The sequence below is a fragment of the Pararge aegeria genome, chromosome 12, assembly GCF_905163445.1.
Source record: "Pararge aegeria chromosome 12, ilParAegt1.1, whole genome shotgun sequence".
Classification (NCBI taxonomy): Eukaryota; Metazoa; Arthropoda; class Insecta; order Lepidoptera; family Nymphalidae; genus Pararge; species Pararge aegeria.
The window spans coordinates 16,000,934-16,025,383 of record NC_053191.1 but is presented as its reverse complement, the minus strand read 5'-3'; the positions used below and the strand labels follow the sequence as shown (position 1 = coordinate 16,025,383).

At 35.9% G+C, this 24,450-nt stretch overlaps 1 protein-coding gene across 2 annotated transcripts in view; it reads left to right on the top strand.

The window, feature by feature from the left end:
* Positions 1–17,665, top strand: part of LOC120628484 — a 261,310-nt gene extending 243,645 nt beyond the window's left edge. For both annotated transcript variants that reach the window (XM_039896875.1, XM_039896877.1), the window contains 14 exons: positions 891–1,038; positions 1,456–1,523; positions 2,406–2,553; positions 3,778–3,890; positions 4,335–4,449; positions 5,681–5,808; positions 6,391–6,506; positions 7,629–7,738; positions 9,047–9,183; positions 10,386–10,484; positions 11,923–12,039; positions 14,323–14,439; positions 15,854–15,958; positions 17,066–17,665. In XM_039896875.1, coding sequence (XP_039752809.1) covers positions 891–1,038; positions 1,456–1,523; positions 2,406–2,553; positions 3,778–3,890; positions 4,335–4,449; positions 5,681–5,808; positions 6,391–6,506; positions 7,629–7,738; positions 9,047–9,183; positions 10,386–10,484; positions 11,923–12,039; positions 14,323–14,439; positions 15,854–15,958; positions 17,066–17,160 — 1,616 coding nt within the window. In that variant the 3' untranslated portion in view covers positions 17,161–17,665. The remainder of the gene's footprint in view (positions 1–890; positions 1,039–1,455; positions 1,524–2,405; positions 2,554–3,777; positions 3,891–4,334; positions 4,450–5,680; positions 5,809–6,390; positions 6,507–7,628; positions 7,739–9,046; positions 9,184–10,385; positions 10,485–11,922; positions 12,040–14,322; positions 14,440–15,853; positions 15,959–17,065) is intronic.
* Positions 17,666–24,450: the final 6,785 nt, after the last annotated feature.

Genomic DNA, 24,450 nt, shown 5'->3' with positions numbered 1-24,450 from the left:
ATCGGGATAAAAAGTATCCTATATTTTATTTCAATCCGTTCAGTAGTTTTCACGTGATGCCCGGACAGACAGACAACAATTAAAGTAGGCCTACTTGAAATAAATTAATTTTGAATTTTGACGTTTACCTTGCATGCTCTGGAGAGTGTTGCTCTGTTTATAGGTTTCGTTGCGGTGAGATATAGAAATAAAACCTCAGCTTTACAATACACGCTTCCACCCATCACTTGCGGCCCACCGATACATTTATAACCCACCATTGTGGCGTTGCGCATTGTTTTAAAGCGCCAGGTGTGCACATTGTGCGGTACGTGGCCCGCGCACCGATGTTTAGGCTCCCTAGGGCTTGCGTGGCTTTATGGCCCCTTTGTTCGAAGGGCTATTCTACTGGTTGCGAACGTATGAATGCAATTTCATTTTTCTACCAACTACCAGATTGGCACTGGGTGGTCGTTTTTTTGTTCTATTTGAAACTTAGAATAACATTTGATTGAATGAAATCTAAATGCTTTTGAACTTTTTTTCTATATTTACTTTCAAATAACAGATGTATCCCGGGAGAGAACTCAAGAACTGTAGGTACCTACAGTACCTACTATACTTTATTGTACGCCAAAGCATAATAAATTAATTAACGAGTATTAATAAAATAGCACATAATAAACAGGCGGTCTTGTTGATAAAAAATTATCTCTAAGTATCAGGCAACCTAGTTATGGGCGTACCCAGCTTCTGTTCATGGTTATGTGAATAATAAAAACGATTAAACCGTAGTAAACATTTAATATATAATCAAAATTTAAAATTTAAAACTAGCAAACTGGTTTGAAACTGGTCCGTCGACATCCTGAAACTTTGACTTAATTCAATTGTTTTTTTTTTTATTCCAGGCGGTGGCTGCAAGTTCCCCGCGGAGTGGACGGGCAGCTGGTTCCAGTCCGGGATCATGGGCCTCATAGCCATCAACTCCACGCACATACAGTCCAAGGGCGAGTGCTCGGAGACCGAGGACTCGGACAAGTTCCTGCTCTACGACAGGTAAATTTCGATTGATGAGACTCTCAAAAAACGATTAGGGGTATGGATTTACTATAACTGGCATACAGCACAGGTTAGCCCGTTACCATCTTAGACTGAATCATCAACACCAGGTGAGACTGCAGCCAAAGGCTAACTTGTAGTGGAATATTTTATAAATTTATTTATTTAATTTACATAAAAATGTTCGGAACCGACGCGATTTCCTGCGACTCTCTGGCAATCGCGCCCTAATCGCTTTAACCAACTAAGCTACGGCTCCATAAGCGCCGATGCTGAAATCAGTATATGCCTTTTATATCAGTCTTATAGTGACTGTAGCGCCATCTAGTAGGAAACATTGCAGTATCAATCTACTTTTTTTCAAAGTTGTAATATGACCTTATAAGTAAGATCTACAATACTTTTCTTTTCCAGGAGCTACGACTGCTACAGGTGTATGGTTATACACGAGAAGCACAAATACGTACTGCAGTATAAAGAAAGTAAGTTGTATTTACTTGCTTGCTATGTCTACTTTCCCATTGCACAGAGCGCCAAGTATGATTTTCTAGCTTCGTTTACTTATTCGATAGCGTAAAAGTGAAGTAATATATATGTGGTATCGAAGGAGCGCGATCTAGTGACAAAACTGGGAAACCGCCTTCCACTAGATCGCGCTTTCATGTGTCTACTTATTTATTTCAATAGGTATGTGATGTTATGGATATGGAAGTGCGGGGCCGCCTGCCGCAAGTGTTAGGGGTAATATTAGTAACCTAGTAGGATGGCCTAATGGCTAATATCGAAGTATTATTGTTCCGTCAGCATCACATCAACCGGCCCACTACAGAGCACGGTTCTCTTCCCACAATGAAAAGGGGATAAAACCGTAGTACTAAACCACCACGCTGGCCCAGTGCGGATTAGAGCCTAGAGGACTCCAAACACCTTTAAGTTTATTACGTAGATCTCTCAGGCGTGCAGGTTTTCTCACGATGTTTTCCTTCACCGTGGAAGCAAGTGACGTTTTAATTACTTAAAACGAACATAAGTTAGAAAAGTTATTGGTGCATGCTGGGATGCATACAAATTTTTTCCAATATGAAAGAGACAACTGTGACATTTGTATTTTATTTTGACATTGAACACGAATTTCCAATTAATGTTTCTGATTTTTTTTAATACATTTTTACTCTAATTATTATTACCGCTATTGTATTATTGTATTGTATTAAAGTTGCATGTTTTTAAATTTATTCTATGTGTTTGTAATATTTGCAAGCCAGCTAATGACAATACACTGTGACTTCGTATTTGATATTTAAATGTCTATGTAAACGTGTGTATTATGCAAATAAAGATCTGTCTACGTATCAACATTCCAGCATTCTGCAGCCAAAAAGACTCTCTGCGGTTGATCTGCGACGAGATCAGTGGCGACGCGCCGCTGTACTCCATGTTCAGGAAGGAGCCCCGGCCGGAGCCGGAGCCCTGCCCCTTCCACCCTGCGCCCTTCACCTTCACCTACAACAGGTAATATAATTTTTTTTTACAAATGAAACTTCTTTAGAATCGTTGTGATTTCAAACTCGATGATACGAAAAAATGAGTCTATATAGACACAAACACATAAATGTATAGGATTCAGCCGGCGACAAAATGAGATAAAACACATTAGACGTTCTCGGACTCCATGTGTTCAATGCATGTGTTTGCACCTGCGTGTTAGAAAGTTTTAGTATAAGTGTGTAGATTGTTGATGAATTTTTATTTGTGTCAATATTTTCATCTCCTTCATAAATGAATTTTAAAATTATGCCAAAAACTAAAGTTGAAAACAAACGTGATTACTAGCGGAAAAAAAATTAAAATAAAATTAAAAAAACCGCAATTTAGTATATTTATTATTTATTTATTTATATACAGTTTACATGAAGCGACTGTTCATTTTTTCAATAAGTTTTTTAATCAGGAATTTTTCAGAAGTTTCACGTCTACCGTGTGTGACTTGCACACACACACACACACACACACTTTTTTGTCAAAAAACTACTACTAACTACTTTTGTTATTTTCTACAACATTTTTAATATAGATCATATACTTCGTATACCTTTATAGTATCTAATTGTTAAATCAATAATATTAGTTTTAAAATCAACATCTCCTGAGGATCCTCCGGTGTCGGAGCCAAGATCTGTTTGGTATAAAGATTGAAGAAAATGTAAATGACACTATTCAGATTCTCCTGCTTTTCGCGGAGTATGGCAAATTTGCCCAAGATCTGTTTACTGACGAGTATAACGATTGAAGAAATTGTAAATTACACCATACAGATTCTCCTGCTTATCGCGGAGTATAGCAAACTTGGTCAAGATCTGTTTAGTGAGGAGTATAACGATTGAAGAAATTGTAAATGGTGTACATACAGAATATCCTGCTTTTCGCGGAGTAAAGCAAATTTGCCCAAGATCTGTTTACTGACGAGTATAACGATTGAAGAAATTGTAAATTACACCATACAGATGCTCCTGCTTATCGCGGAGTATAGCAAACTTGGCCAAGATCTGTTTAGTGAGGATGTATAACGATTGTAGAAATTGTAAATGGTGTACATACAGATTCTCCTGCTTTTCGCGGAGTATATAAAATTAAGCTTAATTTTCGTACTTATTATTATTATTTGTTTTCTTAAAATGGCGTCGTTACGAACTTCCGCCTGGGGCACCGTTGCTGATATAAATGTATATATTGCAGGGGATCCGGGGACTGCTTGTACCCGCCGTCTCGCGCTGAGTCATGCACAGACGACTCGCGGCTGCTGTTACGGTACATGGCCTGCCCGGACGTGCCGGGGACTGAGAGCAATGGTAATTCATGTTATATACGTCTGGTGACAGTGGAAATGGAGCTTTCTGTGTTTCTGTGTTCTTTGTGCTTCTTAATACTGCCGCTAAAAAGCAATGTCGCAATGTTGTGTTCCGGTCTGAAGAGCGGGGTTGCCGGTGTGATTACAGGTACATGTGGCTTAACACCTTCGCCTTAGGTTGATGGAGACAGGTTGTGTGTTGTCCGTCTGCTTCCACAATTATTACTATTAAAAAAAAATGTTTTGGCTGTGGCCAGCTACCAGCTATGGGTTTAACTAACATACCCCTAACAGGTTTGACATGGCCCCAGTCTCCACAGCAAACAGTACAAATATGCAACTCTCTATTAGAGACGCATACTTACGCTTTTTGCCGTTTACAGCCATCTCGGCTGCGGCTCCCGGAAAATATGAAGTTATAAAAGAAACTTATTCAACATTTCAGTGGAGGAGCTGGTTTGCCTGGCGGTCTGGAAAGAGGGTTCGACTAGATACCTTGTGGGGCAGATCTCCCAGGTCCAGAGGAGAAACTCTATCGCCTCTGATGAGGACACATACAGGTAAGAGATTTTTATTTGCCATTTATTTTCTTGTTGAAAACATCTATTATCATGTTCGCCTTGAAAGTTAAATAAGTGAACCGAATGCCGTCACGGCGAACGGAATGACACTCTCCTTACTTTTATTCATACTAGCTGTTGCTGGCGTGTTTTTAAGGTTTTTTATAAATCCCGTGGGAACCGCTTATTTTCCTAATATCAAAATCTTATTCATTTATTGGTTGCTTAGTTAGGGCGTTAAGGAAGGAGGGACAAACAACGAACAAACTGACTTTCGCATTTTAAATATAATAGTTAGGATTAAGATTATTTTTATAATTTATTAGCAGTTCCCATCGGTTATTCCCACGTTAGCTAAATTCAAAGCGGAACAAAAAGATTATTTGTCCTATTTTTCCGCTCTTATTGATCGTACCGTGATGTTGTAAAGCCTTCTCGATAAATGGACTATCCAACACAAATTTAAATTCGAACAAAGTAGTTCCTGAGATTAGCGCGTTCAACCAAACTTACAAACTCCACCGTCATAATGTTAGTTTTCATTAATTATAAATCGTACTATAAACTTTGACGTTTTACATTTATTACTACGTTCCTTAATTTCATTTGTTTTGCGATCTATCTTAACATATTAACAGTATATATCATTATATATTTATGAAGTAGACTTGTAAGTATGTATGACTACAATGTAAGTGGCCGCCAACAAAACAATGTTTACGGAATTTGAAAAATAACGTCGTACAAATAGATTAGAATTCCCTGGACATAAAACCGCACTCTATATTCAAAAAAATATTTGACGAAATGAAGCCACTAATGACTGACATAAAATGTTCAAAAGATAAGTTATTTCAATATTTAAATAAACAATGATGAATACTATTGATGAATATTTAAAATGACTTTAGAATTATTAATTTATTGTATTCTTTGACATGTCCCATGCCCATATTAAATTGTATGATTTTATTACTATTACTATTTCATAATTGTAATTAATATTATTGTAATTTTCGATATCTCAATTGTACCAAGTGGTAACTTCACTTAAAATTTAAATATTACCCTGATAATAATTTGAATACAAAATTTGCGTTGCACAGTTACGATATACATATTTTTTAGTTCAAACTGTATTCACCAATATCAGCAAATAAATAAAGTTGCATCTGATTGACAATCAGACTGAGAAAACTGGTTAGTTTTCATTTTAACGTTCCCGTTACAGGTGTTTCATATACAAAGGACAGCACAGTGATAAGAGTACGTCCTACATCATCGCGCAGTCGGGCGACGCCACGTGCAACGGCCTGTCTTCCCCCACTGACGGCAGCCGTACCATGAAGCTTACTACCAGTAATTTGTTTATTTACTAATAGCTGTTGCCGCGATGACGTCCGCGTTTGTTTCCTTTTTTTTTTTTTACTGTGAGAACCGCTTTTCAGGATATCAAATTATCCATGACAGCTTCCAGTATGCCCCATGTTAAATTTTGCTAAGATCGGTTGAGTTGTTAGATCGTGCATAGGTAAAGTACTTTTTTTTTTTAAATCCAGCTGGATGCTATCCGGGATAGAACATGTATTACAAACGCACTTTATGCCATTCATGTTAAAAAATAAATTGGTGAGACTATCTTATATTAGTTGTCACACTGGCGTACGTCCGACAGGGCAACGAATGATTTGGGGGTGCGGACTCTCACGTGTGCACTCGATTTTTCTTGCGCGCCGGTACTTTCAATGAGTATACAAACACGTTTACTCACTGTATACTCAATACACATTTGCCTGATTTCCTATTTTATGTCGGACACTTTTAAGCACGACAGAACAGATATAGCATCTTATAAATATTCTTTATCGATGAAATATATTTTTTTATATCATTATGGTGTTGTATTAGATTCTTTTAACATAAAAAAATGATTCCTTCCAGGTGATGACGAACACAACCGCTGTCATTTTCCGAGCTGGATCGTGGAGCACCATAAGTGGTTCAGTTTAGACCACACTCACCAATATCACTTCACCACTAAAAACGCTACACTTAAGGTGAGAAATCATATTAGTTACGGCGGTCATTTAAATCAATCAATTCTTCATTTCAATTTGTAACTTTTGATTGAAGAAAGTGACTCCAAATATATATATGCAATATATACAATTATAGTTTGTGAAATTTTAGGTTACTATACAATTGATGAATTTCTTAATGACAAGGTTGCTAAGAAGCATCCGGATCCGCTTTCATCTCTCAAAAGATAGAAAAATAAATGTTAAAATGTAAAATGTAAATTGTTTATCTTGGAAAAGAGCAACTGCTGAGTTTCTTGCCGGCTTGTTCTCTGTAGAATCTGCCTTCCGATCCGGTGGTAGAGTTGAACACAGACAGACTTGAAGTTTCAATAGTGCTTATATTAAGGCCTACTTGAAATAAATGAATTTTGATTTTTTTGAATTTTAACTTAAACGAGGCGTAACTTAATGGACGTGAACTGTCAAAAAACTATTAATAAAATGAACAAACAATAAATAAATTTAATTATCTGTTTAGAATGTCATAGTAAAACCTTTTTTTTCCATACTTAACACTACATTAATGAGGCACTTTGTTTACATTGTTTCGACCATCGCCGGCGCTGCGGTTTATCATGGGAGGTCTCGAGTTTGATTCCGGGGGCAAATATATAATTTCTGACTTTTCTTTGGTCTGGTCTGTTGGGAGGCTTCGGCCGTGGCTAGTTACCACCTTACCGTCAAGCGTGCCGATACAAAGAAACCTATTATAGGAGTATGAGCTTGAACATACTTAGACTACATCATAACGAATGTTACTAACTTGACGTGATTAATTATGACGGCCGACTGGCGCAGTGGGCAGCGAACCTGCTTTCTGAGTCGGGGCAGTGGGTTCGATTCCCACAACTGGAAAATGTTTGTGTGATGAACATGATTGTTTTTTAGTGTCTGGGTGTTTATCTGTATATTATAAGTATTTATGTATATTATTCATAAAAATATTCAGCAGTCATCTTAGTAACCATAACACAAGCTACGCTTACTTTGGGGCTAGATGGCGGTGTGTGTAATGTCGTAGCATATTTATTTTATTATTTATTATTTAACTTGTGTTGGCAAAAAAAAAAACTTTAAATATGAAAATCTCTTTTCCAGATTATGAACACTGACGGATCTTTTGAGGAGAAGCGTTTAGTGTGCCACTCTATATTGGAGCAAAAGGATAAGAAACACATAAAATTGGTGGCTCATGTTACACGTGGATGGTTAGTAAACGATTTTATAATACAGTTTATTGAAAACTGCGATTATTATTGAAAAAGTTATGTTTGTATTAGTTTGTATACTTCTGCAATTCTTCGGGAATCTCCTTAAGCCGATACTACCAACACAGAAAAAACTTATTCGAAGCAGCAGTTCCGGAGATTAGCGCGCCATTCAATTACAATGAATAATTTTTAAAAATGTTTGGTGTGGAGTATATGAGTCCTTCTGGAGTTCCAACCGATATAAGCCAACATATATGACTTGTTTAACATGGTCGCGGTTCCATACCTATCTCGTATTATCTCTTTAACCATTCGTCCAAATTATATGCAATAAAAGGGAGAAGTATTTTGTTTTAAATACTTGAGACGATCACTTTTATTGGAATCATAATTTTTGATAATATGACCAGACCAATAAACACTTTTTTTTTTTTAATTAAAAACTAATTTTTATTACTTTAATATAAAAGTTATACATATGCTGTCGCGGACTTTTTTATAGGCATTAAAAAGCTCTACGTCTTTTCGATAGAACTCAATCGTATAATTCTCATCGTTAAGGCAGCGTTCTTTAGAAACGTTTTCGTTCGACCGTTTTTTCTCCGACTTACTTTGCAAATCCGACTACCACGAAAAGTTCATTACAGTTTTCAGGTTAATAGCACTCAAAAACAATGTGGCTTAATATCGGTGAAAGAATTTTCAAAATCGGTCCAATAAATCCAGAGATTACCCCAAACAGTGTCACAAACTCACGAACTTTATCTCTTTATAATATCAGAATAGTATACCCTTAGTCGCCTCGTACGACACCAACGGGAAGGGGAAAACTGTATTCTCACCTGTCAAGTGTAAATTGTTGATAATGGAAAAGAGCAACTGCTGAGTTTCTTGCCGGCTTCTTCTCGGTAGAATCTGCCTTCCGAACCGGTGGTAGAGTCACTACACACAGACAGACTTGAAGTTTCAAAAGTGCTTATATTAGGCCTACTTGAAATAAATGAATTTTGATTTTTTTTTTAATTTTGTTCTCACAACAAATAAATGTAAGTAATAAATAAATATACTATGACAATGCACACATCGCCATCTAGCCCCAAAGTAAGCGTAGCTTGTGTTATGGGTACCAAGACACAAGCTACGCTTACTTTGGGGTATAAAATAAAAAAAAAATTTAGTTAATACATAAATTTGATTTTATAAAAACATAATAAATATAATGGGAAATAAGTAAATTATACAGATAACACTTAAAATGAATGTATTTTGAATTATTTAATTTGAATTTGCATGTTTTCATTCCAGTGAGTCGGGCCACGTGTGCCTGAAGTTCTTCCGTCGCGAAGGCAACGTGCTAGAGTTGCAGCAGGGCTCCGGCCTGTGGGAGTCCCCGCAGGACGCCTGTGCGGAACCCGACAACCCGCCCTTCGTAACTCTAATCAGTAAGTACAACCCGCCCTTCGTTACTCTAATCAGTAAGTGCAACCCGCCCTTCGTAACTCTAATCAGTAAGTGCAACCCGCCCTTCGTTACTCTAATCAGTAAGTGCAACCCGCCCTTCGTAACTCTAATCAGTAAGTGCAACCCGCCCTTCGTTACTCTAATCAGTAAGTGCAACCCGCCCTTCGTAACTCTAATCAGTAAGTGCAACCCGCCCTTCGTAACTCTAATCAGTAAGTGCAACCCGCCCTTCGTTACTCTAATCAGTAAGTGCAACCCGCCCTTCGTTACTCTAATCAGTAAGTGCAACCCGCCCTTCCTTACTCTAATCAGTAAGTGCAACCCGCCCTTCCTTACTCTAATCAGTAAGTGCAACCCGCCCTTCCTTACTCTAATCAGTAAGTGCAACCCGCCCTTCCTTACTCTAATCAGTAAGTGCAACCCGCACTGCGTTAGTCTAATCAGTAAGTGGAGCCCATTGAATAATATATACTACGACAATACACACATCGCCATCCCGCCCCAATATAAGCGTAGCTTGTGCTATGGGTACTAAGATGACACGTTAAACATTTTTAAGAATAATATACATAAATACTAATAAAAATGCAGATAAACAACCAGACACTGAAAAACATTCATGTGCATCACACAGACTTTTCTCAGTTGTGGGAATCGAACCCACAACTTGAATTCAGAATGAAGGGTTGCTGCCCACTGCGCCAATTGGCCGTCAAATAAATTAATTTATTGTATATAGTCAACATCATGTATAGCCTATAACACTACTGACTAAAGACCTTAACTGGTTGTTTTTTTTTGTTATCACCATCTCACAGTGTCATTTAAAACTTTTTAAGAAGCAACCTGGTTAGACCAATAATTTACACCAAAGCATATCCAAGATATCAATTGGTAGTTTATTGTTAAACTTTACTTTGAATAAATTATTCATTTTATTCAAAGTAAAGTTCATTTTATACAGGTCGCCTAGTGTGGGGTCCACAGGTTATCAATAATAAGAGGCAAATATCAATATAATGTGCATTCAGCTTTACAAATATGTTTACCAACTTATACGAAATTGTTTTACTTTTTGTGTTGTATTTCTTTTTCTTTCTACTGTTGTATTGATATTCTGTATAACATTTTTGTTTCAATAATGTTTTATTATTTTTTTTTTTATTATTAATTTTTTTTTCAGCGACGTCCCTCACTCCCATGCCGTGCCCTATACAAGGCAGATACAGTGTGCTGAGCTCATTGGCCGATCGTCGTCGGCGTAGGCAACAGTTGTCATCGGGTAAGATAACAAAAGCCAAATTGTATACTTTTTGTTAAATTTTTACTTATAATTTTACTATATGTTTATGTGGTGTACAATAAAAGTGTATTCATTCATTCATTCATTCATTCAAAAGCCAATCATCAAACATTATCCAATATAACAGTCCACTGCTGGACTAAACGCCTCTTCAAATGGGAGGGTTTGAGTTCTCCGTAAAAATAAAAATAAATTATCACAGAGCACGAGTCTCCTCCCACAATGAGAAGGTGTTAAGGCCACGCTGGCCCGGTGCGGATTTGTGAACTCCACACACCTTCGAGAACATTACGTAGAACTCTCAGGCATGCAGGTTTCCTCATGATGTTTTCCTTCACCGTTGAAGTTTAATTACTGAAAACGCACATAAAGTTACAGGTGGGAAGTTAGGGCTGGGATTCGAACTCGGCCTCCCGAAAGTGGAATCGACATCCAATCCAATGCGCTGATAGCGCTTTCAAAAATAAATAAAATATTATTTATTCGTCGAAAATAAGGAAACACCTATTGTAACTTAGAAATACGGCACCATGGTATAAGGGAAGGCACTCGATGTTTTTTTTTCTGACTCCCTGAAACCAGATCGGAACTGAATTATTTGGCTTAACTGGGCGCTGCTGAGTAGCCTGATGCTTACATTCTTGTTACATCCCTTAGACGATTCTCGCAGGAAGCTGAGGTTTGGTAGCAAATGTAATCAGATATGCCGCACCACACCACGGACAGAATATACCAATCCGCTCCGCGTCAGCGTATGTCTATCTTTTACAGTTTTCGTTAAAATGTCGCTTACAATTTTATATATAAATAAAGTGTAACAGGGCGTCATAAAGGCAATTTCGATATTGCTATTTCTGAATTTTCTGTGACTACCTTACTACCTAACAGGCTAGCCCGCTACCATCTATGACTGCATAATAACTTACCACCAGGTAAGGATTATATTTTAATGTATTAAAATCACATTATGTGATAACTCAAATAATGTGGTTATAATAAATTAAAAAATAACCGACTTCAACATACGCCCAGGAACTAAAAAGCCAAAATACTTGTTTCTAGCGGCGATCTAATTAAATTTTAGAACACAAACGCTACTATTGTGACCTGAATATGATAGTTAGATATATTCCCACGCGGACTTTTTTGTAGGCTATAATGAGTACTTTAATCATGTAGTACATATTTTTTATGTCTCATCAATACTTTTCTCAGCGCACACCAAATAATGAACTTTATTGGCAAAAATTTGCTACTTTGGGTTTTATTTTTGTTGAATTTTTAATGACAGCTATAAAATTTAAATGGTACCACCTGGAAAGTATGCCCTTTAAAACAAAAAAAGATTCCGACGAATTGAGAATCTCCTCCTTTTGGAAGTCGGTTAAAAAAATCATGATGTTTTGTTTATTTCCAGTGGATTCGGAGTCGGAGTCAGCGGCTGAGTGCGTGGCGGGAGACTACGACAGCGCCAGTATCGGCTGCGGCCAAGGGCAGGACACCATCGAGTTCAAGTCCTCCTGCACCAACACGGGTAATTGCCTGATTATCTTACCGCAGGATACTGACTACACTAAACTAAAATAACCAAACTATAAAAAGAATAGCTGTTGCCCGCGACTTCGTCTGCGTTTGATTTTGTTTTTTGATGTGGCATCAAATTTAGTTGTAGTTCTAAAAAAATTTAAAGGTCTCAGTATCGCTAAGCCTTAAATGAGGGGTTTGCTGTTGTCCGCTGATGAGTTCTGTCCTCTATCTCCAACCACAGTTTGGAAAATTAAACACACATTACCTCTATAGTACAAAATAATTATTTAAGTCGGTTATAATTTCTCGGAGTTATGGTGTAAAATCGTCAAACACTTTCATCCCCTCTCCCAAAGGAACCGAGCTTAATGTCGGGATGAAAAGTATCCTATCTTACTTTTAACACTTCCAAGCATATGTGTACAAAGTTTCATGAGGATCGGTTAAGTAGTTTTTGCGTGAAAGCGTAAAAAACAAACTTACATTGACATTTATATATTAGTAGGGATAAAAAACTAGAATATAATCTAAACTAAACTATCATAATATCAACTTATTTCCGGTCCACTACAGGGCACGGTTCTCCTCCCACATTGAGAAGTGGTTAAGACCGTAGTCCACCACGCTGGCCCAGTGCGGATTGGTGGACTAACTAAACTATAACTATACTAAATTATAAGCTAAACTAAACTAAATTATTTATTTAAACATCTATATTGCATGACACAGCTAACAAGCTATGGATACTCTTAACATATTTAGGCAGAACGCATGATAGACGGGAAATGGCAATTATAACGAATAAAAACATAAATTTACTCAATACATACAGTCTAAATTATATACTACTAGCTTCTGCCCGCGACTTCGTTTGCGTGTACTTCAGAATTGTTTCTAAAGCTTCGTTCGTTAACAACTTTTAATCCTATCCACTTTAACTATTTGAGAGATCGGTATAGAAAGTACATGTTCTTTTCCATAGTATAGGTGACATGCATATCCAATTCAAAGGTGTTCTTCCCGCGGCTTTGCTCATAAACAATTTTCGAACTTCCCTTAAGGAATCGGGATACCCTATGTTTCTATGTTTTCTTTTCCATGTCAAAGGCTACACGCATTCCAAATTTCATCCAAATCCGTTCAGCCGTTATTGCGTGATTGAGCAACAAACATCCACACTTTCACATTTATAATATTAGTAGGACAGTAGGATAGGAATTAAGATAATTATTAGGAGTTGAACTAAACTAAACGTTTGGCTGGTGGCTTCGGCAGTGTAGTATTTTGATATTGATATCGATTTCGATTGTTTATTGATAGACGTCCGCGTCTCCAAAGGCGTAGTATGTGCTGAGTGGAGACCAATTTGGGTCCACACGCTTTGTTATTTTCTTTTTTCACTATTTATATTTAGTTAATTTAAATAAAAGACACCCGAACTAACGTAAACATCGTAATCACCGGTGATTGGCGGTGACGCAAATTCAACTGACATAATTTCTTTATTTTTCTTCTGGCACTCTTAAAGTTTGTATGAATAGAATAGTTGTTATATTTCTCTATGGTCACAAGTTGTTTTTTAATATTGTTTCTCGGGTGAAGGCGCCATTACTGTTGCGGTTGTCAGCGACTGTTTGTACTGTTACGAAACACGTGTTCTAAATTTAAAAATACTAGAATAAACAACTTGAACATAGTTATCGATTTTCATGCCACCTGGAACTAACTTTACGATATAGAATTTACATTTTTCTCCATCGCGCCAAAAGAAGTACAACTTCAAATATGTTCTATATTTCTGTGGTTCCCAAATACTCGAAAGTACTTTTTCTTTCTTTCTTTTTTTAAAGAGCTATAGTTCAGGGGTCAGAGATAATGATAACTATTTATTTTTCTAAAAATGGAGACAGGTAACCAAGGCTTAACTATAAAATAGGCTAGAGGCCCTGATAGTTATCAGTGCTCTCCCCAGTTAACAGTTGCAGTAAGACATAGGCTTCGTGCTTGTAATTACAAAATTTCAAAGTAAATAATAATATATCTAGATAATATATATAAAACATATTAATATCTAGTCTATCTATTATTAGTAGTTTTGTGAGTATGTAAATGTGTGTATATATGTGTATGTGTATTGTACAGCGATTACGACGGTCAGCGCGTGCTGTCGAAGTTGCGGTCAATAACTTTTTTGAACAATCTAACGCGATTTTAATCTTGTGTGTAATTAAATGTCAGTGATCAATACAGGAGAATAGATCGATGTTAATTCTTTTTCTTTTTTCCCCAGTGTACACGTGCTACGGCAGCTGGCGCGAAGGTGAACGCGGGTTTCTGATAGCGGCGCCGCTCGCTCGCCCGTCCGCACGGCCCAAGACGTTCTGCTTCATGTACACGCACCACAACGGTCAGTAACTTACTCCTAAACAGCTACCAGTGGATTTTTTGAGTAACGGACTACTAACATAGCAGTATCAAAAGTAAAATGATCCTAACAAAAGTAAATCGAAGAAGTTGCAGATATTCTTTCGTTATTTCGTCCAGCATAGTTCAACCTTTTTCTTTTTTAATTTCATAGAATGTACATGTTTGGAGTTGTAATAGAAGAATTTCTACAATGCGGCATTAAAAAGTACGGATATGATTTTCGATCCATTTACATTATTGAGTAGTTTTAATAAAGCACCTACTCATTCGATTGCTTTATTTACACACAAATGACGTCACGCGGTTTGATTTTACCGTTAACGCGGCTTAAACAATAAAAATAACAATAAAACATATTTTAAAAGCTTAATCAATCATCAATCAATCAAAAATACTTTATTGCACACGAGAAAAAAAAAAAAGAGAACAAAGGTACAAGTCAATTAAATTTGTGTAACAAAGCCTTAATGCTTTGCTAATTTTTAAGCAATTTGATTTATAACCCATGCTGAAAAGTAACCCATTCTCTATTACTGTGGGTAATGAAGAATTATTATTATTATTGTAAGTCGGTTCAAAATGTAACTAAAACTGCCAAACTCGGTGCTTCGCTTTCTATTTAGAAACATACCGCCATAGTCATTATCTGACGATGTGAAGTGAGTGAGCTCACTTACCTAACATCTCTTATCATATATAAATCGTGAGGTGGTATTTGGCTCAAGTAGCAGTAAGCAATGCATGGCGTACAGTTATTGTACACCTTAGGGTACTTCATTACTGTCAACGCGTTACCGGCCCACTTTAGGACACGGGACTCTTCTCAGAATGAGCAGGCCTTCGTTGATGGTCCACCGCGTTCGATGGTGGTGGTATGATGTCGAGGTTGTGTTTTTATTTATTTATTTAGTACCAAAAATTTAAAATTAATATAAAAGGGACAGGATGTACACAAATCAACTTATCTCTAAAGACATTTCTTCCAGAAGCGCTCAAATATGAGAACAATTTAAGAGAAGAGGTACTGAAAGAAATAACTGATACGAATTGAATACAGATATTTGCACAGATATGGTTATAAATACCAAATGTAAACTATTATAATATATGAGATAAGGCCTAAAGGCCGTGGGCTCGATTCCCACAACTGGAAAATGTTCGTGTGATGAGCATGAATGTTTTTCAGTGTCTGGGTGTTTATTTGTATATTCTAAGTATTTATGTGTATTATTTATAAAAATATTCAACAGTCATCTTAGTACCCATAACACAAGCTACGCTTACTTTTGGGCTAAATGGCGATGTGTGCATTGTCGTAATATATTTATTATTATTTATTTTATATACTAATTATATAGAAGAAGTAGGTTTCTGATTGTGGTGTGATGTCACAGAGTCTTCGGGCGGGGCTGTGTGGCTGAGCGCCGTGCCGCGAGCCTGTGACCGCGCCGCGTTGCCGGGACGCCATGGCGACAAAGCCTACAACCTCACCAGCAACGGTAAATATAACTACTAGTGGCCACCTAGTGGTCGAAATTCAACCATAATTAATTTAAATTAAAAGTTTGTACACACAGAATTAAGAATGAACAGAAACCGTAAACACCAACTGTTATATCGAAAAAAGAATTATTAGAATGAAATTAAAATGTATTTTGGAAGCGATATCTTCTGGCACAGGTTTTTAGGCCAGAAGGTCTCTGCCTTATCTGCTATTGTTATATGTGGGCAAATAAATTTTCATCGAAGAATCAAAAACCACTCCACTTTAGTGGATCGAGTTTATCGAACAGGCGCTTAGTCACTTCATTTCATTTAGCAGTTAGAGTAATTATTTTACCGCTCACATTCTAAGCGTTTACCATAAATTGGGGAAGGTGGGAAAAGTTTATGAGCTAGCAACTTTCCGCGGGTGTGAAGTGAGATGTGCGCAGGGCGCTTTCACTGTTGTTGGACACAATGCACTGCATACAATAATGGCTGAATGAGGCTTCTGTATGTTCTTAGTTCTGTGGTTTGAACGTTATTTAGGTTCTGTTGTCATAGATTATACGTCTACAATTAGAGATTTCGCCGCTACATTTTTAATTTTTTTTTCAAGGTTTGTGCGTGTTAAATAATTTAATATCACTTCCTTTGACGGTAAAGGACAACATCGTGAGGAACGCCGATGCTTGATAGTTTTGCATAATGTTTTCAAAAGCGTTTGTAGGCCACCAATCCGCACAGGGCTAGCATGAATGAATGAATGAATGAATATACTTTTATTGCACACCACAAAAATTACATAGAACAAAAAGAAAAGTATAACAACACAACATATACAATTATTTAGCATGGAGGATTGCGACAAAATATCACTTGCGTTAGTGTAATCCTTCAAGTATATTATATTTCAATATAATTTCATTTAACAAAATCAGAAAATGTAAAGTAAAGTCGAGGTCCCACTGGCCTATGACCGTTTTGCTATGTAATAATTATAGATTCACAAATTACCTCTTCCGAGGATCGAACGTGGTATTTCCTACTTCGGAGATCACAGAAATCGCTACTGCGCCAGAGAGGTGATCCCGTAGATATTAACAGACTGTTTCTTTTCCCAGGCACTTGCGAGCAGAGCAGCAAGTATAGTGTGGCGACGCGACTCGCACCCGCCGCCACGCTCATCGCACTGCTGGTGGCCGCCGCCTCCAGATGATATGACCACTAGCCGCTCAAGGTGCTAGCCCCGCACGCGCAACACTAGTTTTATTTCCAATATTGTAACGCGCCGAACTTCTAGTACTCTCTGAGCTATCGCATGCCCTTCATGGAAACAACCTCCGACGTTTTTTTTTTTGTTGTTCGCCAGAGGAAAATCTTAACGGATATTTGCCCTACTCCACTATGGATGATATTCACGCCATTTTCACCAAAAACGACTTAAGTAAGTAACCTAAGTAAGTAACTGTCGTTGGTATTTAATTAATTAAATACATAAAAGTTTTATTCACTTTAATGTAAAGATCACATCACAAGTTCCACACTCAGCATGGTTACATGGTTGCTCTATCTACCACAGACTCCTAATATGTCTTAATAATAATGAGTATACTAGGAGTATACAAACATAAATATTGCTACTGACAGTAACGCCTTACAAAGAAGATTCTTAGGCATACCTACATTACCTACGTTTCACCGATAGATTTTCATTAGGCGACTCGAGTAACCGAACTTGTCTATGATTCTTGCCACAAGGTGTGGTATTTTGAGTTTGCATTATCATATTTTACATTTCTCATATGGATTTAAAGGTTATTAAAGAAATAATCGGATTATTTTTTTTGCATCTTTCAAGTGCCAGTGTGTGAATTCCCTAAATAATACGCACCGCGAAATTGGTGTTGTTACTTTAGATGGCGCATAACTTCCATAGTCATGATCTAAGAGTTGGTGAAACCTTTTTTTGTCTATGCATCTCCCAAATCATTAGGTATCCGAATTTAGTGTTTCCTTAGGTTTAGTGAAAACGGGCATTAGTGAAGTAAGGAGTAAAACCTCCTCCATTTTTCGCTACTTACTTCTCGGTATTACACTGAGTATTGCATTTGCAATACTTTTTGCTGGCAGCTATTTTTCTTTAGGGTGTAGTTTTTTACTCCTATTTATTATATAAGTGTCTCGTGTCTTTATAATATGAGGCCTAGAGCAATTTTATAATCCATAAGAAGTAATTTTAATATAAATAAATGAAGGTCTAAACTACCTACACGTCTCAACTTATTGTGTTGCAAAAATCCTTCGAACATATTTAACTGCAATAAATGTTAAAATTTTTTGGAACTTAACAACATCTCATTAAGAGTATTAAATAACCATATCAGCAAAAATAAGATACCAAATCCACATGAGAGCAAATATTTAGACAGAACTAAGGCAAAATGGGTTCCTAGGACCTAGTTCTGTTTCGAATGTCTGCTGTTTTTATATTACAGTCATAATTCTTTGGTATGGATCGAAAACTTTATTATACAGGATATTTCCAATGTAATGAATTGCGACGTGAAGTTTCTGTATGCGCTACCTTTTTAGGCACCCATCCATCTAAAGCAAATCTCTAAGCGAATAAATAAATAAATCTCACTCCAGAATCCATAGGGTTATACACATTTAAGGCATTTTTTCCTTCTCGAAAGTAACGCAGAAACTGTTGCCGCTTAAGGAGAGGTGTGAGGGACTAACTGACCAAAAGAGGTCCCATCGAAATTCAACTGGTGATGTAAAAGGAATCGCTTTCGCATGTAACTGCGGCATCCAGACGATGATCCAACACTTCGATACGATGAGCCCTCCTTTCTCCTCTGAAGGTTCTTTATCTCACTCTCTGTCCAAAAGAAAATGTCATAGAAGTGTTACCTGCCCCAGTCTTCCTCTGCGCATTGAGTTAGCGCCCACGTTCGCCTCTCGTTCTCGCTTCAAAGCGATTACTGACTCGCAGAATGAAGCACCCCCTTTAAGCAGAACCAGCTCCCATATACGTGGTCTTTCGCATCTATGAGATTCGCGGTTTGACGGACTTTTCGAACGTTCATTCGGTAGACTTTAACGTGCCTGACCTTGAGAAATTAATTGGTGACTTTGTTTTCTTGTACAATTGGCCTCAGCTTGGGGACCCATCTTATTGCCACTTAGCGTGATTTAGCTTTGATAGTTCTGTTGGTCGTATTCGTTATTTAGCGAAGTTCATTTTTTTTTTACATTAGCATCGTCTGAAGAACCTTTAGAACTTCAATCGGACCTATTAAATACTTTCCTTGGCTTTGAGAACTTCGCTAGTCAGTTTCTTTCTTCGAAATTTAAGATTGTTCTCTTGTTCTCGCTAGCCTCTATTTAAGGACCTTTTGAACGTTCACTTATCAGTTTTAGAATAGACGTGAGGATTTGATCAATCTAATGTGAAACTTAAGCGTGCCGACCTTGAGAGCTTTCTCGGTTGCTTTCATTCTATGTGCAAACCATTTTATTGTGGAATCTATCAGAGAAAAGTACGAAGATATCACTTTATATGAGCGACGGTGACTTGGAAGTTTACAATCTCGCTCTAAAGTTAAGGCGTAACCTACGTCTAAAATTACGTTGTTTGTGTCGTGCGTACGTCCAATCGCAAGGCTTGTACAAAAGGGCGCGTATTGTGATTGGTTACAAGCAGATCGCAAAAAGTTTCAACGCCGTTGATTTTTATTGGTAGGACTAATGGACAACTATACTTCAAGCATATTGCTGTTGTAGCTCCCGCGATGAGAGATTTTCTTTGCAGTAGTTAAAACATTTCCGCGACAACGATCTTCTCTAATAGCAAAACTTTATCAGCCAAGCATTGTTGTTGTAAGCTTTTAATTCTAGCTCTTTAAATCTAGGTATAAAGCTTAGTTAAACTCATTACGATCCAGTCAAAAGGGTTTTACACTATCCAAAGTAGGTAGCACTTAAAACTGGCTTTAAACCAATTAGAGACTCAGAGATAACTAGAAGTTTGGCGCTACTTATATTAATGTTCATTATAAAAAAAGTGTTTATTTTTAATACCTGTGACTATATTCTGTTCCATTTTGTGTATTTTCAATTGTGTTTAAGGTCATATGACTTTCGATATTAGATCCGCAACGATATTCTCCCTAGAAAATATTATTTATTATGACGATTAATGATGACAAAATTGGATACATCATCCCATAATAATACGTTAAAAAATGTACAATCATCGACTAGTTGGTCTCGAAATTATCGCAGTTGTTTGTCACAACATGCGGCATTTTACGCCATGTACTAATAACAATTATCATGGCGTTTATAACGGATTGAAATTCTAAAATAGCGTAAATAAAATACGTTGCTTTGATTGTGATAATGTGGAAGGTATTCTTAAATCCAGTGGTTATATGATAGTTGCAAACTTATTTTAGAAGGTAAGTTTTCTAGACAAGCTACATAAAGATGGCATATTTGATTTTAGAAAGAAATCTTAAAATCATGCATTTAAGGATCAAGACCTCTACAAACCAGTAAGTTCTTCAGCATATTTTGTGCTTTGATCTTTATGTTGGTCTTCAGAAAGTACTGTACTACTTCATGGTTTGTGTATAAAGCAAAAGTTTGTTTTTTAAAAACATTTTCATCTATAATCGATTTTACTGTGAATGTAACGTGTTAAGAATTTAAAGATTTCTAAGAAATGATATTCTTTTCTTGAATGATTCGGTTTACCGGAATTTGGTTCCCGTCTTCAAACAGCTCACCCTTGGTATAATTTCGGGCTGGATTATTTGTTTCAGCCCTTGTTTCTATGGAGCAGGGGCCACGACAGGGGTGTTTGTATTCACCCTCATAATCTCAAGTTGCGTTGGATAAAAACGTACATATACCCAGATAATATCTTACGAAAAAATTTGGGAGTAAAAGTTTGCAAAAATCATACCAACCTTACCAGAAATACTGAAATCTTTTGATGTGTTTCGGCAGCTTTTTTCTGTTTTTTTTTTAATTAATGTTTATTTAGATAATTAATAACGTATTATTATTAGTACGTATCTATTTATTGATTGCTTGTCTAATTAATTGTTGTAACCGTTTTGGAGTCAACAGTAACGTCCAGTGACTTCTACACAACCTAGTTGTGATATACGTGTTATATGAGGATTTAATTTAATTTATAAATCCTGTGATTTTTTTTAAGAGTTAAACTCTATACCTAATTAAAGTTCATATTTTTAAAGTACCTACGCTCGCAACCAAATGTGTGCGTCTTAAAAGTGGCATCTTTTTATTTGTCTATATATAGTTTTAGCTATTTTACCACATTAAAATAATCATATAAAATTTGATTCATTGCATAGGTTCGCACAAACAAACTGGCAAACAGATTGCGCTTATATTTTGATATGTAACATTTAAAACTTGGTTCCAAAAGCCTTCAAAACGGTTACGTCTTTGCATGGGGCCTTTAGCGACTTAAAACTATTTATCTATGCACATAAAAGCAGTATTCAAACGCACGCCGATTTTCAAATATTTCGGTCGATCGAAAATCGGCCATATGCGATTGCGTGTTTGGTGTGTCGAATCTGTATTTACGTGTGTGAATAAATCGGCCCGTTTCCTATATTATTATGATAATTTTAGGTTAGGTCGGGAACTAAACAGAGTTAAACAGAAACGAAGTTACGTGATCAAATTGTAAATATAAGATGGTATAAGAATTGAAATTAATTATGCATTTATAAAACTTTCGACGACTTTCAGATTGACGTTTCGCGCTTTTAAAAACGGTCTTCAAAATCATACCAATGCTATATATAATAATTAGGATCCAATTCTGATAAAATTCTATGACATCTTCTACTCTTTGCTGATAAAGATGTTTTGCTCGTCAATTTTGCGTTATTTAAATATTTTTGCGCCTACGAAAATGTCCACCTACAACTTATAAAAGTGGGAAATACAATTTAAATGATTAATAGATACCATATAAACTGACATTGGTTACCAAGAAGTACCTCCCTCCCTTACCTCTATAATTTAATTTAAATTAAATTAAAGGAGGTAATTTATATTAAACTATATTTGCAAGAGCGTTTGGCAGAATAACCAATATATTTCTATATTGTTTTAGGTACAAATATAACCTTTGTTATATTAAATAAAATGTGAATTTCAACTATTTCTATATTGTTTTAGGTGCAGTTATAACTGCACCTAAAACAATTTAGAAACTATTAACTTTTGTTAATAGATAACTATTGTTTTAGGTACAGTTATAACCTTGGTTATAACTGCACCTAAAACAATATAGAAACAGTTGAAATTATAATGGTTAAAACCTTTGCCTCTGCAGTTCAGAATCGCATATCTTTATCGCCAATCTGAGAGTTGTCCATGTATTTTTTGAACTTAGTACCCTGCGTCCTTCAAAAAAATTAGACGCTCGTCCCCTTTTTGTACTTTTCGGGACTTTGTACATGTATATTATATTATTTATAGGAAAAAACGCTTTTCAAGTATACCTAATACATATATATGGTATATAACAGATTAAACATAAGTCTAAATTAAATAGATAGACATAAATGTAGAGAAATTGTGCTCAGCAGTGTTTTTAATATCCATTTTCTTTTAAGTTGCGTGTTTTTTGAGCATATTTTTTTTTGCAATAAAACCATTGATTAGACTGCGTTGTGGTTATTGCATTTATGTATGCGAAGGATTTATAAATATCCCCATAAACTAGATAAAGTAGTATTTTTTTTATACATATTTTCTAGTTAAAAATTGTATTACTGTCTTTATCATAAGATATTCATTTTACATCCATCGAAAACATCGAAATAATTTTCAGAGGAAAAATGACGTACATTTTCTGTTTTTGTTTTTTATTATTGATTAGTTTTGCCATCTTGCCACTTAATTAAAAAGGCGAATTTTTCAATATAATTGACCTTGGGTAGCTTTACTGAGATAGAAATAAAACTCAAGGCTACACGTTAATTACACCCTTAGGACTAATGACGTCGTTTCTGCTAATTGTCATTTATTAATACGCCATGCACTATCAGCCATTTTGGATTTGGTTTGCTTTTTTTCTAACGCTTCAGGCAAACACTGCTATACATAAATCTGACCAATAGTAGTTAAAAATGTAATTGCTCATAAAAATAGTGTGGAATTTTATTTGTGATATAAAAATTACTTAAGAATGATTAAAAAGTAAATAATTAGCTATGTACATATTCACTAGACTCGAGTTCCTGACTTCGTGTTTCTTTTCGTACATTCTTTTGTGATAATCATTTTCGAGTATTTGAAAATAGTTGATAAGTGAATTGACAAATGCTTGCCTACACAAACCTATTATTTAAAATGGAAAAAATATAAAAGTAGCCGAAAAATGATATTGTAAATAAAAACCTAGTTCATAATTTATATACAATCGATATTTTATAAGTGTACGCATTTTTTTAATACAGGACGAGAAGTATTAATTTTTAAAAAATAACCGAAGATAATAAATAGCGTTAGATATATTGAATTGAAATTTAAAACAAATATAAAGGAATATCTGGCAGCCATTTTTTAAAATAAAAGTGTTATAAATGCACAATATATTAAGGTAATTTTCACGATTTAGCATATAAGGCAGCTTTTGTTGGTTTACGTTTTATTTATTGTTAAAGTAAACGAAATTTTTTCACATTGTGAATAAATTGCACTGAAGATAAATGTAAAAAATATGTATTAATACTCTATGGGAATTGTATTTTATCTGCTTGTAAATATTTTCTTTGGGCTTCAGACCTATTTTAGTTTTCGGTTTTTTTTTGTCAGCCTCAGAACCCATTTTGTATAGCTGGTAAAGCATATATTATTTTTTGGAAATAATTTCGCCTGTTTCGGTTCGCGCAAGCGATTGATCATGCCATGGGATACGATTGTAACTACTAACGTGTAAGCCTATTATTATATTTTGATTACTGAAATATATTTAAAAATCACTTCTCTTGTTTTATTTCATCATCTCAACAACCAATTACCGGCCCACTACAAGGCACGGGTCTCCTTCCACAATGAGAAGGGTTAACGCCGTAGTCCACCACGCTCACCCAGTGCGGATTGGTCGACTGTTTTATTTATCCTTTTTTAGTATTGTACCTATTATAAATAAATAAATAAATAATATCCTACGAAAATACACACATCGCCATCTAGTCCCAAATGTAAGCTTTGTTGTAAGTTAGCTTGTGTTATGGGTACCTAGATGACTGATGAATATTTTTTATGAATAATTTTATGAATAATATATAAAAATACTAGCTGTTGCCCGCGACTTCGTCTGCGTTTGATTTTGTTTTTAAAGTATTCAGTATCGCTAAGCCCTAAATGAGTATAGTAGTATATATATTACATGTGACTGTCAATTAATTATAGACAAAAATAACATTGCGACTATAATTTA